A 20,887-nucleotide genomic window follows, 5' to 3' on the forward strand; every position below is an offset into this window, starting at 1 on the left:
TAGGCAGTGAAGAGAAGCCGTCATAAGTAAACTTTTAACTACCTCTATTCTTTTCTCCCCCTCTCTCACTCTCTAAAACGCATACACGTGCAAGTACACAATCATTCAGTAAAATATAACTCATGTTCGTCAATGTTTTGTGAGTATACCACGATTTTCACTAGGGTGTTAGGGTTACGGTTAGGGTTAGTGTTACGGTTACGGTTTTAGGGTTTAGGGTTAGTGTTAGGGTTAGTGTTAGGATTAGGTTTAGGATTAGGGTTGGGTAATCATGCGGGTGTTAATCTGAAAAATTACAGATATGTGAAAAGTACCGACCTGCCATCTATTATAACTTTTGTTGTTCTGTTTAATATATACATAGATTATGCCTCCAAAGAAGAGAGTTTGCTGGGGAAAGAAAGCAACCGGTTTAAAGTGGCAGCAACAGACTGCAGCAATTCACCACATTCCAGAAGTTACTTTGAACATAATGCAAAATGGTGCATCAACATCTTCTGCCCAATCTGATAGAACTCTGGCAAAACTGTGTAGCAACAGATCGCCAGCAATTGCTTCATCACAAATTGCCGTCCTAGCTCCTGCGAAAAGGGATTACCCTGCTATGTATAATCAGGGCAGCGCAAAAAGTTGTTTTGCACAAGCATTTCTATAGCCAATTAGACAGATGAAATTTGCATACGCTTAATAATTTTTCCCTATTAATTTCATCGTCTTTTGAATTATGAACATATTTACATCATAAGGGTTTTTTTGTTGTAAGGCTTTCTTTTTTAGTTGATTTTCACCTTGCAAGACTTATCGTAGATGGCGTAATAAGTCACACCCAGACAAGGTCAGGTTATATATGTATATGTATATATATATATAATTATACATATACATATAATTATAAGCATAATTATAATTAGTGTTCAGAAAATTGCTTCACCACATACCAAATTTAGAAATAGCTGTTAAATACTATACCTCTACCATAAGATATTTCCCAGACAGCAATACTCGTATTTTACATAGGTAAAGAGAAAAAATAACGAATCTACACAACTTTGATTAACTTCATACACGTTTCTGGATTAAAGAGATGTAATATTCATATTTACTCACTTATTTCCCTCTTCAGTGTAGTATTTTGCAACAAATCAGCATTTTATTACTACAACATGAAGGTGGCGAGCTGGCAGAATTGTTAGCACACTGGACGAAATACTTAGTGGTATTTCGCCTGTCGCTACGTTCTGAGTTCAAACTCTGCTGAGATCAACTGTACTTTTCATCCTCTTAGGGTCGATAAATTAAGTACCAGTTGTGTACTGGGGGGAGGGGGGTATGTAATTGACTACCCTCCTCCCCAAAATTTCAGGCCTTGTGCCTATAATAGAAAGGATTTCACACAACCAGCTATGACATGAGTAAAAGAAAGATGCTTTTACAGTGTTGGTTAACCTGCTAGACATAGCAGCCAAATTTTCTACAACTTAAACAATGATACAGTCTGTCTGAGTGAATGACGTGATGATCAGTTAGAATGCATTATTGGCCTGCTCAATCAGATCTGATGTGGTAATAAACAGCAATCAATCAACCAATAGCAGAATGTATGATGGAGAGTGCAGTGCATTTTGAAGTTCCTCTGCTACCAGGTCTGTGAATTGTACTCTAGCAATTGCTTGGTTATCTTCACACATAGATCTACTTTAGCAAAACCAATGAGGGTTACTCAATATATGAAGTTACATGTATATATATTTTAAGAACAAAGCCACACTCGCCTTCACTTGCAGTCATTTTAAATCCATTTGAAGGATCCAGTGATCTACCTTCTTTAGGTTGTTATTGGCTGGTTTTAATATACACTCACTCCATTACCTTCTTGTAAATATTGATGTTTCTTTTTCAAAGTTCCTGCATTTTAGATATATTCTATAAATCATAATAGCTTCTGAAATTTTTGCATCCTTTACTGCCTATATTTCACAGTTTAGTAGCATAATACGTCTAATGCATTATATTGGAAAATATTTCCTTAATAACAAAAGTAGTTCTCTTACTTTGTATCTCCTATTTTATGACAGTAAGTAAACTGAAAGGCTATGAACAGTTGTCTGTATCTGTTGATTATAATATTTAGTTTCAGATGCAAAATTAAAAAAATCCATGTAATCTTGATTTATCTTGTGAATATTTAATTTCTAGTATTTTTGTTTGTTTTATATATTTTGGTCTAGTTCTCTTTTTTTCTTATCTATTCATGGATGTTCTATAAATATCTGTTGTAAAGTATACTTGCTTACAGCTTGGGAATTTTCCAAATGTCAAAATTCTTCCTGGCACCAATTTGCTATACCTGAAAGCCTTTTCTATTTTGGACTTCTGTTTTTCTTTATGCTCAATTTTTTGTCTTGAATGAACTTCAGAATTATTTAAGTCATTTACATTCAGAAATATCATTACTAGTATTTGATGTAATACAATTACATATATGAGGTTTACCTTTCGACCAGTTTTAAACAGAACTTCACTATTTTAAGTAATTTTCTGCTAAAATATTCAGTTACTTTTAGAATAATTGGATATTTCAGATTTGGATTGTTTTTTTTTTTAGTGATTAGATATTATTTAGGATGAAAGGAAAACTCATTAAATTGGAGATTTCTGCCACTTAATGCTATATTATTGTTATAGGAAGAAATTTTTATAAAAGAATGCATAGTTAGAGAAATTAACTTAATTTTCACAAATGTATAAATGCTTTTAAGTACTTAGTCACAAATTTGCTAGGTACTTATTTCTTCCTGAACACAACCTCTAGCTTCTGAGAGCTTTGTCCTTTTGTAATCAAAAAGTAAACACAAACCCTACTCCAATGTGATTGTACCTCATTGCCAAGGCTTGAATAAGAAAATAAAGATTTTTTTATGCAATAGAACAGAAAACTGCTCAAAAGCAACACTACAACCTGCAGTTTACTCATTAGAATAAAACCTGTCCAAGATTTAGAGAAAACTAAATTATTACATATTTATCTTACATTTTTTTAAATGTAAGATTAAATTAAGAAACTGATCAGTAGGGAATTAGAAACTGCTAAATTTATATGACATGAGAAAGATAGCTACTAAGGAAAATTATACAAATCAAATAAACAATGCATACAGCTTTTAACCCAGTAGGCCTAGTGCAAACTTAAGTACAATATAGCAGCCATTGCTGGAATGAGCTAAAGTATTTAAAAAATTGCACTGTTGTCCCATTAAAATCATTAAAAAATTGAGTAGAAATAAAGGTTTTCTGTTAAAATACAATTTCAAAATAGAAATCAAACAAGTTGAAATGCAGTTGAAGTATAGAAGACAAATTTATAAAAGATGCACCATAGTTCACTTGCATATATGATCTGGTAACATGTATCATGTAAATGTAGTTTTAAAAATTTTTTCATTCTTGAAACAATTTTTTGGTATTATATATTAGAATTTCAATCTTTACTGCTAAATTTTTCTTTTTCATTGGTTATATGTTGTATCCTCCAGCACTTCAAGTGTCTGTCATGTTAGGTAACATTCTCAGAATTTTTGAATTAAAACATTTATTAAATCCACAGGAGTAGATTGTTCTCAATCTATTGTCTATAACTGAGATATTCTATTATCCTCCAACTTGAAATGTTGCTTCTTTGTTTCACTTGAACGAAAATATACGTATTGTTTTGGCTGACCCAGAGATTGAACTGAAGCCCACTATCTGAACTATAACACTTAACACAAATATAAAGGTCCAGAATAGTGGTTCCCAAATGTTTTTGGACTGCTCCCCCCTTGACACCAGGTCACATTCCTTGCATCACCCATCACACACACATCACAACAAACATACACCCCTTTCTACTGAAAATTCCAGCGAACTTTGGCCTCAGCTCAAATGTCATTTTAAAGTGAAACCAATCCTTCCTCCACAATTCTTGTTTCTTCATTACTAGTATTTTAATCAAAAATAAATATCCTGAAGTCTGTCAGACATGTCTCAGTGCAGCTCATCCAGGTGTAAGCAATATACATGAATGTCATCATCTGGTATGTGCTTTTCCTTCTCTAGTTCAGAGTGGCTGGAAAAATGGAAGAACTAATGACTGCTTATGTTACATTTGAATAACTGCAACTTGGACAGAAATGTGGAGGGGGCTGATTTTACTTTGATAAAGTTTCATCTTTTTTCCTTGCAGTTTGCCAATCAACTTTATTGAACAATATCTGTCATAGAAGCAATGTCATGCTTGATGTTTCTTAGTTCATCACAAAGAACAGAATAAGAGAGTCTTGCAAGAATTCAACAACTATTTTAAAAAGGGAATAGAAACTTTCATACAGTTTCTCTTTGACAGCCATTGAATTTCTCTCTGCAACAACATATGTTCAAAATCTTCATCTTCAGTGCAAAACTTTTGAAACAGTGAGGAATTGAGAGCATGCCTCTCATGTGCTCTGATAATGTTAACTCTAACACTTAAGTTATTTGAAACAAGATGTTGCTTGTGGTTTATAGGGTGTGCTGTAAACACGCTAGATAATAGCTTTTCAATAAACTGATAAAGCAGTGATGACAACCTGTGTATATGCATGTACAACATAATGTAGACACATACATACACATATATGTACACACACATGTGTGTATTGATAAATTTGTATACGTAAAGCAAACAATTATAGGGCGACTTTCATAACACAGAAAACTTACACTGGTAGTCTTGAATCTTAGTTTGCCAATATTGAAAGGGTATGCAATACTCTAACTTCTAAAGAACAGAAATTTATCAATTGAGTCTACAAACTGATTTTGGCTCTCATTTGAAGCCAGTTTATTCTACTTATGCTGAAAATCTTTATTATTGTTCCTTGATAAGCTTTTCAAGATTCTTTTCTACTCTAGGCACAAGGCCTGAAATTTTGGGGGAGGGGACCAGTTGATTAGATCGACCCCAGTATGCAACTAATACTTAATTTATCGACCCCGAAAGGATGAAAGGCAAAGTTGACCTCAGCAGAATTTGAACTCAGAATGTAAAGACAGACGAAATACCGCTAAGCATTTCGCCTGGTGTGCTAATGTTTCTGCCAGCTCACCACCTTATAAGCTTTTCAAGATTAAAATGTGTGATATAGCTTAATATTTTTTTGTTTTGTTTTTAATTTATTTTTACATCATTCATCATCATCATCATCATCGTTTAACGTCCGCTTTCCATGCTAGCATGGGTTGGACGATTTGACTGAGGACTGGTGAAACCGGATGGCAACACCAGGCTCCAGTCTGATTTGGCAGAGTTTCTACAGCTGGATGCCCTTCCTAACGCCAACCACTCCAAGTTGCAGTAAAACTTATTTCAAATGTCTTTGTTTATTGTCTGGTGTCATGTATAAAATACACATACTAATAGCATAGAGAACAAGTGTGATGTAACCTTATATGGAATAAATTTGTATCATTATCAGCTAGAGTACATGATGACAGAAACTAAATCCTTCAAACATTGTTTTATTAAAAATCTAATGTTTACAATCTGTGAAATTTGTTCATCATTAACAACTCATATAAACAAAATACAAGTATATATAATACTTCACAAATTAAATTCATCATAATATTGTTATACTAATAAATTATGTTGTCATCAAAAAACTAAATTGTAAATGAAACAGAAGGAAAATCGCAAATTGCATAGTTTATAAAGTTCTGAAAACAACAATTATTAATTTTTTTTTTTTTCATTTCATTAATTTTGGATTTAATTATTGGCTATTCCAAGTGACTGATTGTTAAATTCTTCAATTTTTTTTCTTTTCTTCTTTGCAGAAAGAGCAAATGACTAATGGCCAAACAGAAGGAACCAGAGTTTGATGCCAGTCAAGATGGTTGACAGGGTCTCCAGCAGTCCATCCCGCATCCCAATCCCAGTATCTTGCAGTCTGCATAAAAGCTCTGCTAGCAGTAATGGCAAGTTACGTCGTCCTTCAGATGTTAACCCTAAACACAACGACAGCTATGTAAAGGCCATGTGCTTTGAGAACGGTATCTTGGATGCCGTGGCTCAGTGCACACCCAATGCAACCACTAAAAAAGAATCCCCAAAAGAAGGAACTCCTGCAGAGTCTCCAGGCAAAGGAACTGGTTTTGAGACATTTGTCATGACAGGTGATATGATCATTAAGACAACAGCTCCTCACAAATCTCCCAAAAAGGTAGACAGTCCCAAAAAGGTGCCTTATAAGCAAATGGTTTATGGCAGTAATATTGCAGAAGAAGAAGAAGAAGAAGAAGAAGAAGAAGATGAGGATGAAGAAATTTGTCTCATCTCTGCAGAGTTCAATCGCATAGCAGCCGAGAAGAAAGTAAATGAAAACAGGGTAGTAGGGGCACCCCGGCATCACTCTTTTAGCGGGCCTGATAACCCCAAAACAGTACACACACCTCTTGGTCGGGTTGAGTCTGCTCCTGCAGACAATAGAAATGATGGTAACATGAACTGGCCATCACCACCTCTTTCTATGTCAAGTCCTCCCATTGCAAGTCCAGAGGAGTTCATTCCGTCTCTGCGGCAAACTCCCTCCAGTTCTATGGAATCTTGGGATCAGTTTGAACCCCATCCTCTTGACCCTGCCAACCATCAATATTATCAGCAACAACAATGCACACAACTATTCACAATGAAGGAGAGCTCCAAACGAAGTCTCTCAAATAGTGATTCTGAGCCCAGTCCTGAGGTAGTGGAGTCTTCAGATGATAAAAGCAGCACAATGGCATCATCATCATCAGACAATGAAGTAAAATCGAATATAGTAACCAGTAAAAGTGCTGAAAAAATAGTTGCTGCTTCAAGAGGCAGTCATTCATTGGTTCGTACAAGTAAAAGCCATGAAAACTATCTACAGTCAGGCACTGATATCACATTAGTCAGCATTGATATAGATGATGATAATTTGGCTTATTCTCTAGATACTCTTGCATATCAGAGCTCTGGATCCTCTCTGGAGAAATTAGGTGATAAGGATGGACTGGTGCCTGTTTCAAGGAGTCTGCAGAGCTCACCGGAACGGAAATCAAGTGAAAAATCATCTGATCGTGTCTTCATGCCAGGTTTCATAAGCCTTGATGAGCCACGGGCTATCAAACCTAAAGGTAAGGAGACTAAAACAAAAGATGCTGCTTCCACTTGTTCTAAAGTGGATTCCTCAGTTGAAGGTGCTACAGACTCAAACATTCCTTCAGGAGTATGTAATGACGGTGGACCTCTTTCCAGTCTTCTAGAACCACAGTCACCAGTCTCTTCAGAGGCAACTGATAGGAAAATAGAAGCACCAACTTCTAACCTTGTAGCATCAATACTTAATTCCCGCATTGGTGTTGAGTCTGCTGAGGAGAGTGTATCAAAGGAAGTTTTTATAGGAGTAGACAATAAACCTGATTTCATAACTAGTCTTCGAGAAACTGTGGAACCTGGCAATGAACATTCAGATTCTGATTGCTTATATCACCAACCATTCAAAAGTGTGGATCGTCCATCAGCTGCTCGCTTAGCTAAACGGCTTTACAATTTGGATGGATTTCGTAAATCTGATGTCTCAAGACATCTCTGTAAAAAGTGAGTATATTTATAAAATTTCCCATATTAGCCTTTTTGGAAATAGTTTTTTTCATTTAGGTATTTCTCTTCTCTGGTGCTAAACTATTGTTTTAACTGTTTTATTCTGTAATCCAGGATAAAAGACTAGAATGTCAACTGTAGCTAAAACTTTTAGAACTGGTTAAATTTGTAAGTAAATTTATTAGATTTATTTTTATTTATAGAAAATGTTATATTTAATGAATCATTTCCTATAATACTGACATCTTAAGTTTAAAGATTATTTTGCTGATGAAAGGCGATATAGCTGTAAAAATTCATTTGTTAAATGATATTGTTGCAAGATAGAATAAAAGGATGAAAAGAAAGTTTTCACTAGGTATTTCAGTATTTCCATTTTTAAAAAATGCTTTGTTAGGAATAGAGAACAAGTGTAGTTATGATCTGTAGATATATGATGTTAGTGTGTGTGTTTTTGGTGGTAGTACTAGTATACAAAGATTGGTGGAGTCAAGTTTTCAGTATGTTAAGCTGTTTCAATATATTTGTTGAAAAAAAATCTCTTTTTTGACAGAAATCAATTGACAGTCAAAGTCAGTTTTCAGGCAAATAAGGTGAGGAGGTATGACTATCAATGTATAAGCAATTCATGTGTCTCTGCAGAAAATTGTAGGGTAAATTTGGCAGTGATTAGTTACCTCTTGAGAGGATAGAAAGAGAACTGATTTATTTTTATTACTAAGAATTCAATGATTTTGCAATCTTAAAATAAATTTTGGTAATACTGTATAACTAATGGTGCATTCAGTACAGAATCAGTTTCAGCAAGAAGTTGAGATTTTAGTCTCCTGATTTGTTGAAAATAGATGGGAAGATTGAATTACACTAAATTAAAAACAAAATACTAAATTATACTATGAGAAATGTTAAAACTTGATAATTGGTAGGTATTTAATTGCAGAAAAGCAGAAAAAGGTTGAAGCAAGAGGACACTGGAAATTGTTTTTTATTCATTATTTATTTATTTATTTATTTATTTATTTATTTATTTATAAAGCCGAGAGATTAGGCTAGTACAATTAATGCAGAAGCATTTTTGAAGATTCAAAAGTTTGCAGAAGAAAAAGTAGTAAACCTATTTTCTTTCTGTACATTTTTACATTTTTATTGGTAACAATTTAATAGAACTCACCACTTCAACTGGAATTTCTTGAGGTTTTTCATTGATGTTCATTTTTTTCTGTTAAGAAATACCATACATTAGATACTACTGGCAATGCAAATGATTTTGTCAGTTTATTTGTGTATGTATACATGTGTATCAGTATTTATCTATATGTATCTATATTTATATATCCTTTTATACCAGCATATTTACATTCTTTTCTCCTTCCTAACCACCTTCTCTCTCTCCTAACCTTTCTCGTATCCCCCCCCCTGAAGAAATTTATTCCCAATGCACAGCACCTAACGCAGGTGTTTTCTACTATAGACATGGTTGACAAAAACCTTGCCTGAGATTTCTTTCATTGATAAAGACTGTTATGGAAAACGTGTCTGCGTGTGTGTTTACATTTGGTTTCTTTTGTCTTTATTTTTGTAATGCGATAAATATATTGATAAAATAAGTGTCCATATGAATTCTGTGTGGTAAGAAGTTTGCTTCCCAACCACATGGTTCCAGGTTCTAAAACTCTTTAAAGTAGAACCCCAACATATCTACATATCTAAAACAGTTTATCTTTCAGTTCATGATGATCTTATAAGGCATTTGAGCCTGGTTATAGGTAATAGCTTGTATGAGTAGCTGTGAAACTTTATTGCATTTCATATAAAGCTTGTGAAAGTTTCATTTACCTGTGGTTTAAGCCAAATGTTATAAAACAATACTCAAGTTGTGCAACAAACAAATGGAGATGACTGTATTTAGAGTAAAGATAATTTTTTTAATAATCCATACTTCATTAAGTTGGTGTACTTAAAGAGCTGGGCTGCCAAATTCTTGTGTTTTCAAGGCTTGGCAAATGTTCTGTTGTATCTTTCTCTTCCATTCCATGTATATTGTTTTTGCTCAGTTTTATTAAAACGTCTTCATCCATGGAGTGTAGCTTGTCTGATGACTGCCAGTAACTTGTACAGAAAATAACCTTAAAGCCTGAGCAGGAAGCATTTCAGCCACATTTTGACTGTGGTATGCTGTTTAACCCAGGGATACAGTTCCAGTTTAGCCATTGATAAATACAGCAAGGTTATTATATAATTTGTAACAGGCACTTTTAGACTTTAAAAAAAATTGTCTGCATCTGATTCAGACACTTATAATTTTTTTACTTTTAACAGTATAGAAGATTCCAAACTATTGGGTTGTCCGGAAAGTTTGTACTTTTTTTAAAGGGAAGAAAAAGGTCAATAAATACTTGTCATTACATTTTTAATCAACCAAATATGAACCATTTTGTTGCACAATGCATCTCCATCTTTCCTTTAACTTGAAAATACCCTCTTCCCAGAATTGGGGTGGTTTCATGGCAAAGAATGCATCAAGGTATCTTTTTACGTCATCCAAGGAATTGAAATTTTTACCATTAAGACTATTCTGCAGAGACCTGAATAAGTGGAAACCCGAAGGAGCAATATTTGGTGAATATGGAGGGTGGAGTAACACATCCCAGCTGAGCTGCAGCAATTTTTGTCTGGTTCCCAAAGAAACGTGTGGTCTTGCATTATCATGTTGGAAAACAACACCTTCCTGTTGGCCAATTCTGGAAGTTTCTCTTGAATTGCTGCTTTTAACTCATCCAGTTGTGTGCAGTATTTTTCAGAATTAATTGTCTGGTTACTTGGGAGAAGCTCATAGTACAGAATTCCTTTCCAATCCCACCAGACACAAAGCAAGACTTTTTAGGGTGAAGACCCGCTTTTGGGGTGGCTAAGGGTGACTCATGTCGCTTACTCCAAGATCGCTTTCTCTGAACATTTCGGTAGATAATCCATTTCTCATCACCTGTCACAATTTGATTTAAAAAAAGGCGTGTTTTCATTCCGTTATAAAGCAAATCACAAATGGAAATGCGATCCAAAAGGTTCTTCTCCCTCAACTCATGTGGTACCCAAACATCGTAGTGATTTGTGTACCCAAGCTTTACCAGGTGCTCATGAATGACGGATTTTGATAGGTTGAGGCTTTCTGCCAATTCTTGGGTTGTGCAATGTGTGTTATTCTCAATTAATGACTTGATTTGGTCATCATTTGTAGTGGATTGTCAGCCTGATCGCTCTCTATCAATAAAGCTACAATCTCCAGCTCAGAACCTTGCGAACCACTTCTGTACAGTTCTTTCGGATAAAGAAACATCACCGTAAACTGCACATATTTCTTTGGTTACTTGTGAGACATTTTTCCCTTTACGGAAAAAGAAAAGCATCAAGTGCCGAAAATGAACTTTCTTATCTTCCATTTTAAAGGGTTACAGAATTAACACAGGTTATAGGAACATAAACCTTCTTCCAAGAAAAGATAGCTTAAACTATGCTCTAAATGGAGGTGTAGTCAAATCCTATTTTATGGACTCAACCATGTTCTAAAATGAGTTGAGAGCTAAGCTACTATAATTTGACATGAACTTTCCGGACAACCCAATATATTTGTCCATCTGGTGTGCTTGTACAATATATATATATCCTTCTGTGTCTCACATACCAGATACAGCTAAACTGTGCCCTTCCCCTATACTGACAATAATGGTAATGTTAACAGCATTAAAAATATTTATTATATAATGATGATAATTTTAGTTGGCACATATACCATATATAGCAAGTGTTGAAGAATGAATGAATGATGACAAATTATATGAAGGGACAAATATGATTATTTATGTGAATTTACCTATAGTTGGCAAGCTGCAGCACAATTTTTCTTATTCCTCATGAATGCAGATACTGTCAAACAGTTATGAACAAACAACCAAACAGCTTTCTTCCCACTGATTCCAAAACTTTAGGGCTGCAACTATAAACATAAGCACAATGAAAAGTAAGTCTAGTGAGATTGCAGAAATACTGGAGCAGAGATAAGTGTGCAAGAGGTAAAAGGGAAAGGTTCCTCCACCAAATTGGATCAGGTTATGAAGGAGAGTCGTAGCACAATTGATTTGTGATAGTGGACATAGTTGAAATGCAGATAGACTTCATGACTAGAAGATGCAATCTTCTCTGTGTGGCAACTTGCAGGAGAAATACTTGGCTAAGAATTAACCACTATTCCTTACTTTCATTCTTTTGAGAAAGCATTTAACAGAGTACCATTTTCAGTAATTTGGTGTCATTGAAGAAATTAGGTTCAGACGAATGGCTTGTGAGGGCTATACAAGCTTTGTACAAAGATGCATTAAGTAAAGCGAGAGTTGTCAACAATTTTGGTGAATTTAGCATGAAAATAGATGTTCATCAAGGTTCAGTTCTCTTATAGTCATCCTAGTCCTACAGGCTATCATAGTTTAAGACTCACAGAAGCTAAATCTAAGATTGAAAAGCCTTAAGGTAAACTTAGCGAAGACTAAGACTTTAGTAAGTAGAAAAGAAAACGGGCCTAGTATTTTCAGGGAAATGGTTTTTCTCAATATGCAAGAAATGAGTTGTTATAAACTCCATATACTTTACACAGTGTAAGCTATGCACACAACTGTGGAATCACAGGCAGACTAACAAAGAACATAGGCTTCATATGTGACAGATGCACTAGCATGGTATGTACTCGGAGTAGTCCAGAAGTAGACTCTCTTAAATATCCAGATGGCTCACTAGAAGTAGTCAATAGTTTTTGTTATCAAGAAGACATAATTAGTAGGGAAGATGATTACTCTGAAAGTATGGTAGCCAGAGTAAGAACAGACTGGAAAAAGTTCAGGGAGCTTCTACTGCTACTCAGAGTGAAGAGTAGATTGTATGATGTTGTTGTTAGAACTGTGATGCTATATGATAGTGAGACGTGGGCCTTGAATACAAAGAACTTGAGAAGGCTAGAAGGAAATGAAGCAGGCATGTTCTGTTGGATGTGCAGTGTAAGTGCTTCAGAATAACGTAGTACAAATGGGCAGAGATGAAAACTGGGCATAAGAGGAATCAGGATGTAGCATGCAAGAAAGAAGTCTGTGTAAATAAAGGAATGGGGGATAAAGGTAGCAGGTGTGTTGGGAAACAGTGAGCAATGAAATATGTAGGTAGGGGTTCATTAGTGCTCTCCTGTTCAAGCCAGATTCATGCTAAATCAGTCTACTGCTGGCCATATTTTGCCTTTCATCTCATTATTGAAAGGTCTCAGGAATTCTGCAAAAGCTTGAGTGAGTGAGTGCCTTGGAAACCCCTTATGCTGATAACTTAGCTCTCATTGCAAAATCTCTTAAACACAATTGAAGCAAAAATTCCAGACATGGAAGCAAAATCTGCAATTGATGTGCCTTAAGGTAAATTTAAAAAAAACAAAAGTTTTAATAAGTAGGAAGGAAGACAGAATCTTTATAGCATAAGGGAAATAGTTGTACCTCATTTGAAGAAAAGAAATTGATAGAAATTCCTTAAGTTATACTCAGTGTTAACAGTGGACACATAGGGTGCTGTAGGATCTTAGACAGGCTAACACAGAAGGTAGATTTCATATGCAGCAGGTTCACTAGGTAATAAGCACTGACCTCATGGAAAGTAATTGTTCTCAAATATCCAGTTGACTCTGTCATTGATAGCATGCTTGTTGTTGCCTGGGTGACTTCATTAGCAGTGATAAGAGCTAGTGTTTTGAAAGCATGATATCCAGAATGAGTCGGAGGAAGATCCATGAACTCTGCTGACAACAAGGTGATGGTTGTAAGATGCTTGTGTGTGAAGTGCATTACTGCATGGTAACATGAAAGATCTTCAAAGACTAGAAAGAAATGAAGCAGGCATGCTTTGTTAGATATTCCTTGTTAGTGTGCATGAACAACAAAATGTAAATGAGCTGAGAGTTAAGTATCCTCATATTTCCCCACCATCTCTTCTATACTCTCTCTCTCTCTCTCTTTTACTTACTGTACCATGTCACTATTATTGAGAGGAAAGCACTTGATCTGTGCATAGTGAATATCCTCTACCTTAACACCACTATCCATATGCTATTACTCTTCCTTCCTCTGTCCTTTAAAATTATGAAGCTTGAGTGTGGAGGGATTGCACTGTAACAGCTTTTACCCACCCTTCCTGATTTTACTATTACCATGCTCTCTTCCACTCACCTTCTTGGATATATTATATTGAGGACATGCTCTGGCTCTTTGTAGTCATCATCTGTGTCTCTCTTTCATGCACCACTCCACCTACCTACATACCACATATAACAATGAATAGCACTGAATCTCTTCCAGAAATGTTTTTATAAATTATTAGATTGCAACAGTTTAGCATGGAAATCTAAACCAGAATTTTCCTCAGCCAGTTGTGTGCATATCATTGTAGACTGTCTGTATTTGGATCTGAACTCTTCAACATATTTAGCTCAAAGGATAGTTCTGATAAATTACCATTCACTTCAACTTTTGACTACCAAAAGAAAAATATTATGATTTAGTTAAATATAATTGTGAAGTAGAAACCAATGGAGACCTTAATTGGAAGGAGGAAGACATAATTACAATATTACAACAGTGGGGGTCGATATTGGTTTCTTGCAATGAAGACAATAAACTGGATTTTGTTCTATCAATCATTTTGACATTGTTGTTGTGAACCAAATTTTTTTAACTGTTCATTCTTCTATCATCAATACCATTGTTCCAAGCACAGAACAGAAAACTATCAGAAACAATTTGAAAGATGGCTAGCAAGATAAGGAGAATAACATTTGTGTTAATCAATCAAAACATAGAATGTCTTTCCCCAAACTTCTCTTAGCTATGGCTCCTAAAGTTTCTCTTCAGCTGAAGCCAATTCCCGAGCCCAAGCCAATTCCCGAGCCCAAGCCAAGTATTTCACCAAAGTCTTTCTTCCTTCCATTATCAACTAAATCAATCCACATTCCACCCTGGTACACACCATATCTGGAAGTTCTAGTTCTGATATTCCTCATTTGAATTCTGTAATAGAAAATGCAATACAAAAAGATTCTTCAAAATTATTTCCAATATTAGATGACAATGAACACAGGAAATTTTAGAACTCTTCATGAGAAGGTGAAGGTTGCATATTTCTAATTAAACTATTTTCTGTGAAAGTAAGAGCAGTGCATTATCTTGTATTTCATTTCCTGTGTTGGAGAAACCAAGTGGCCATCATTCATGTGACAGTCTCTAGTCCATAGGGGCATGGTGAAAAGTCTTTAGAGCAGCTAGTTCTAATCTCTCACTCCCCCTCCCACCACCACCATCTCTAATAACTTCTGTGGTACTAATGTAGTTTCTTTAAATGAAAGAAAATATGTGCATAAATTCTTCCCCCATACAAAGTACAAAGTTTTCCAAGAGGAAAGGTATTCTGTGGAAACTCACTGAGTACATGATTCTCTTCAGGACAACATGAATTCAGCCACCTCCTAAACCTGTTCCTGCAATTAAGCAAAGAGGTCATGAATCACCAGAACCAAATTCCTGTATTCAGAAATCTTTTTTCTTCTTTAACAGATTCTGGTAATGATTCTTGTGCAGTACCACATGATTTAAGCATTTGGAAAATGAAAAGAGAACATGAATGAATGTGCTGAATAATATTTTTAAAACTAAGTTTCTTTTTCTTGATATTAAGAGTTTATAAATGAATCACAACAGACTGCTAGAGAACAATAGGAGAGTTCAATTCAAGGGAAGTGAAGATCAAATTTGAATTCATATTTGTGTGTGGCAATGTGTTCTCTTGTGTGCTGGTTCATAGTGTGTGTTTGTGTATGGGTGTTAATGTGCTAGGCTGGAGCCAACTTTTTGCTTATGTGATTCCCACTTGTAGTTCCTTCAGCTGTATAGTTAATTTGTTAGATCAGTTTATATATTATACATAGAGTAGATATGACTAAATCGAATGTTGTCAGCTGTAGCAGTAATTGATAACCAGTAGAATGATGTTTAACAGATGTGAAAAGCTAAATAATGCCAAATTTGATGGGGGCTGAGATTTTCATGTAGTTAATGTGGGTGTATATATTTTTGCCTGTGTATGTGAGTATGCAGACTAACAGCAGCAAGTATGGAAGGTTAATAGTAGCAAATACACTTCATGGCTTCCTCATTAGACAGTCAACTATTGCATGTTTGTACATGTGTAATAAAGAAGAGAAAAAGAATAAGTATTAGTTGCTGTACATTTTTAAATCTAAGAAGAATGATCATGAAAATGTGCAGGAGATATTGAGTCATTCATGTACCGGACCATCAGTGCAGCTATTTATGTAGAGAGGATGTATGATATGTATACAAGGTGTAAATATTCAAATGTATTTGCTTTGTGAGTTGATACAGATGCTTGGGGAAGACTGAATGAAGTCTTAAGAAACACACATTTGAGTTGATTCAGTTTTTTTCTCATGCTTTTTAATGAGAGTAGCTGAAGAAATGGCTGATATTATTTTTCTATGGTTAGAAATATTTATGCTGTATGTTTGTTTGGTAAATAAACCAACATGGAAAAAAAAATTAAGGTTAGCTGAAACTCTTGCACAAAAGAATTTAATTCATACTATTCCTGATCATATTAATGATTTATTTAAAATAATTTAAGAGTGATTTAAATGACAAAATTATATTATTTTAAAATAGAGACTGTCAAATGCAAGAGTTATTATTTGGTTGTCAGTGGATCTGGTACAAAGGAAATGAAATACGAAATACCTGTGCAAAACAGTTGAGCTATAAATGAGCTATAATTGTATGAAAAATAACAAAATAAATGAAAGAAAAATGTAAATGAGAATGATTTAGCTATTGATGGAATTGCTTGCTGTGAGAATGATCTGTCTGCTTTTCAAAAGTGTTGAATATATGGCTTCTGAATGTATCAAGTAGAAAAATGAAATTTTTATAAAGATCTGAAAGTCCCGAATCTTCTTCCTGATCAGTTGCAATTTCTGTGAGATTCTCTAAAGTCCATTTCCTGCTGGTTGTATTTGTTGGTATGTTGTGATTGTGAAAATAAATTCTGTGATATACTGTGGTTGAGAACTGAGCATCTGTATTACTAGTATGATTATATTGAATCTAAAGCTGGCAGCTGACTGAATAGATTTCTTTTGGGAGAAGTTGTTTGTGCACCTTTCTCTGTTAGTTGAACAAGTGATTAAAAAATTGGTACTTCTCATCTCTACAGCGCCAAACTGGGTTGAGGGAGATGCATAGCCATGGTTGACATACTGGACATTCAGAAAGTCGTTCATTTTGTCATGACTTATTGCTCAGAGACAGTGAACTGCCAAAACAACATAGTAGTTTTAGCACAAGTATCATACAATCTGCTCTTTATTCTAAGAGAAAAAAAATCTTTGTTGTCAGTAGCAATAGCAGCTCTCTGAACTTCTCCAGCTCATTCTTACATGGGCTGCTATACTTTCAGAGCAACCACTTCCCTTGTTTATTACATTTCTGAGGTAACAGAAACTATCAACTACTTGTGAACCATTTTGGCATTTTAGAATAAACATTTCCTAATACATACCGCTTCAGTGCATCTATCACATACTAAGTTCAGGCATGTGTATGTGTGTTGGTGAATTGTTTGTTACACACAATCAGAAAAATGGACCAGAAGGATTTTCAAGTTGATTGTTCAAGGGGAGTAACTGTGGAATTACCTTTATTTTGAAACTGATTCCCATTCTGTGAACTTATTTTGGGACATACTTTCCGATCATTTCTATAATGATTTTGTTAGAATATGACCATGATATCATTAGTCCTTTACTCTAAAACATCTTGGACTTTGTGTCAATATTAGAAACTATGTTGACTATATTTATAAAATATATGTCTTCCTTTCTTGTCCATAGCTTAGAGAAAACCTATAGCCATTAATTTCCCTATCGAATCTTCAAAAGATTTACTATGTCTGTTCCATCTAGCTGTTTGATAATTAAAGCAAAAATGTATTAATTTCAATCATATGAACTGTAATATTCCAAGAATTTTATTTTAAAAAATTTTGAAAATTTTTTTTGTTGATTTTTTACAAGGCATACTTTTGTTTGCTGAAATGATTGAATTTAAAGTAACATATTTTATTTTTTCAATATTTTATGGCATTCTTAATTTTTATGTTTGTTTGATTATTTGATATTATCTTTATTTTATGTTCATAGTAAATTTTATATTTCTAAATTTACATTAAAAAAAAAATTATTTTATCAGAGGATATAGCTACTTTTTACTTAGAAGTTAGATCTTAATGTCACTTCCTAGATTATTTCATTAAATTAATTTATAATTTCAGAGGCAGCATGATATCCTGAAGCATTAATAGGTACTATAATTTTAAGGTTAGCTGAAACTCTTGCACAGAAAGAATTTAATTCATACTATTCCTAATCATATTAATAAGTGACTTATTTAAAATGATTTAAGAGTAATTTAAATGACAAAATTATATTATTTTAAAATAGAGACTGTCAAATGCAAGTTATTATTTGGCTGTCAGTGGATCTGGTACATGGAAACTGAAAGAAACGCAGTGTGTGTATGTATGCTTGTGTGTGTGTTTCAAGTGGTATTGTTGTCATCTCATCTTTTGAAGACCTGAAATAAAAATCCTTTACTTGAAAAACAGGTAATGGTTTGTCGCAAGAAGGGCTTCTGGCTGTAAAACAATTCCTCAGTAATATAAAAAGAAATGTCAAACCCATACTAGCATAGAAAAATAGGCTTGGTTTAAGAAAAAAACGTATGCTTACATATGTACAAATATGTATGTACATACATATACAGTTGAAAAAGTTGATGTAAACATGTTAACATAAACTTGAAAATCTTTCAATGCTTGTGCACGCAATCACACACACACACCATTTTCATTGACTTAACCTAATATAATATAACTAATCTCTTTTAAAGTATTTCAATTATGAATCTGAAAAATAGTAAATCTTTTCTGCTTGTTAATCTGCTGTACTATCCATAAGTCCCTGAGTTCAAACCTGTTACATTTCAAGACAAACTTGATTTTTCTTTTTTTGTTTGGGTTACTTTGATGAGGAATAGGATATACTACAGCCAGATCTCTTAGATTAGCTGATAAATATCATCACCATCATTACTTTTGACAACACTAATGTCATAATGCTCTTCACCACTAACAATGCCCCAAACCTCTTCACCACCACTGATGAGGCTTCTGTTCACTTCACTATCAGTACTGATGCTTCTTTTATCTGTCTTCTTTACCTTTATCTCTAACATTCTTTAGAAATATCTAAAATTGGGGAAATCATTTCTCCTATGGTAATATAGAAAAGCGGGTGTGAAAGAAAAGAAATAGTCAGCAGAATGTTTGTATTTTATAAACTGAATGTATTCTGAATATAATAGATTATAAATATAGTGGCAATAAATTGAATTGAAGTTAGCTGTAAGAGTAGATTTTTACTCTTTACTCTTTTTTACTTGTTTCAGTCATTTGACTGCGGCCATGCTGGAGCACCACCTTTAGTCGAGCAAATCAATCCCAGGACTTATTCTTTGTAAGCCTAGTACTTATTCTATCGGTCTCTTTTGCCAAACCGCTAAGTTACGGAGACGTAAACACACCAGCATCGGTTGTCAAGCGATGTTGGGGGGACAAACACAGACACACAAACACACACATATATATGCATATATATATATATATGTATACAACGGGCTTCTTTTAGTTTCCGTCTACCAAATCCACTCACAAGGCTTTGGTCGGCCCGAGGCTATAATAGAAGACACTTGCCCAAGGTGCCTGTCAAAAATTTAAAAAATTTTCCTGCATACCCCTTCCACCTTACTTTGAATGAAATCATCTTCAGCCTGATAATCTATAACCATATTTTAGATTTCTTTTGAATTGTTACTAAATACTTTTTTTTCCATTAGATCTGATCTATTTGTATTTATTTAGTTAAAGTTTGAGTTTCCCGATATTTAATTAACCTGCATCATTAAATTTACAATTGTACATCTAATATACTAATGGAACAACATTATGGATAGGAATCTTCTCTCTATAATATATTAGATAATACAAGTAGAGCAAGGAATTTCAGTTGTTGTATATAATTAATGGGTTACTTGATCCTACAAGTTAAGTTGGATGCCTTTTGGGTTTGGGTATGAAAAAGGAAGGATGGAAAGAGAATGATTTACTGAGACAAATGACATAGATTCCCTTGGATGGCTTAGTGACTCTCTGGCCTTAACTTAAGCAAAGTAAAATGGTGAGAAAGATGAGACTAACATACAGGGGAAAAGCAACATGACCTGTACAAAGCTGGGATAGCTCTGGCTAAAGTTGAATTTGTTCACCTATTATTATTATTATTATTATTATTATTATTATTATTATTACTATTATTATTATTATTATTATTATTATTATTATTATTCTATAGGTCTGAGAACCTTCAGCTAAACTGTTATTTGGCAGGAAAATTGCACATTTCCTTTGATGATTTCTACCTCAGCCATAGTAAGTCAGCTCATGCAGATTGGTCAGCCCATTATCACGTTGATATTAATACTTTTACATTTATGGAGAAATATTAGTTTGTGATTCTAGACTAGTGAAAGTTTGAGAGCTGTGTTCAAATCTCAGCCAAGGTCTTACTGCACCTGCAGTTTAATAGACTAATAGTGGGGAATGCTTATCCATTATCACCAAGGCACTGGTGTGTTCTGTTTGTTTGTAGGCAGTTGTAATGTACAGGCTGTTGGAGTTGGATAAGAAGTGAATTAGGGCAGTATGCATCTAGCCTCAATTGTTTACATCTTTGATGTTTTCTTAATTATGATCACTCTGAACTATCAAAAATGTTCATAGTAAGGAGAAATATTAGGGTCAGTAGATGTCCTTGTGTAGTCTGTGAGATTCATTATTTCTGGCAGTATTGATTATGCTGCTGTACCTTCTTCAATGTCTTTTTCTTCTGCCTTGTTAGTAGAACCTAATTCACAATTTCTTCATTAGTAAGGACTTGAGAACACTCACTTTCAGTTATATCCCAGTTATCAGCATTTAGGTGTACTAAAAGTCTATTGCCTGAAATCCTTCAAAATTCAAATTGGGTTCTATATTATTCAACAA

The 20,887-nt window shown here is 34.3% G+C and overlaps 1 protein-coding gene across 6 annotated transcripts in view; it reads left to right on the forward strand.

Moving 5' to 3' along the window:
* LOC106883364 (PH and SEC7 domain-containing protein) overlaps positions 1-20,887 on the forward strand; it is a 178,129-nt gene that overhangs the window by 76,664 nt on the left and 80,578 nt on the right. For all 6 annotated transcript variants that reach the window (XM_052968271.1, XM_052968270.1, XM_052968269.1 and 3 more), the window contains one exon: positions 5,854-7,639. In XM_052968271.1, the coding sequence (XP_052824231.1) occupies positions 5,898-7,639 (1,742 nt within the window). In that variant the 5' untranslated portion in view covers positions 5,854-5,897. The remainder of the gene's footprint in view (positions 1-5,853; positions 7,640-20,887) is intronic.

The sequence above is a fragment of the Octopus bimaculoides genome, chromosome 5 (genome assembly GCF_001194135.2).
Source record: "Octopus bimaculoides isolate UCB-OBI-ISO-001 chromosome 5, ASM119413v2, whole genome shotgun sequence".
Taxonomy (NCBI): Eukaryota; Metazoa; Mollusca; class Cephalopoda; order Octopoda; family Octopodidae; genus Octopus; species Octopus bimaculoides.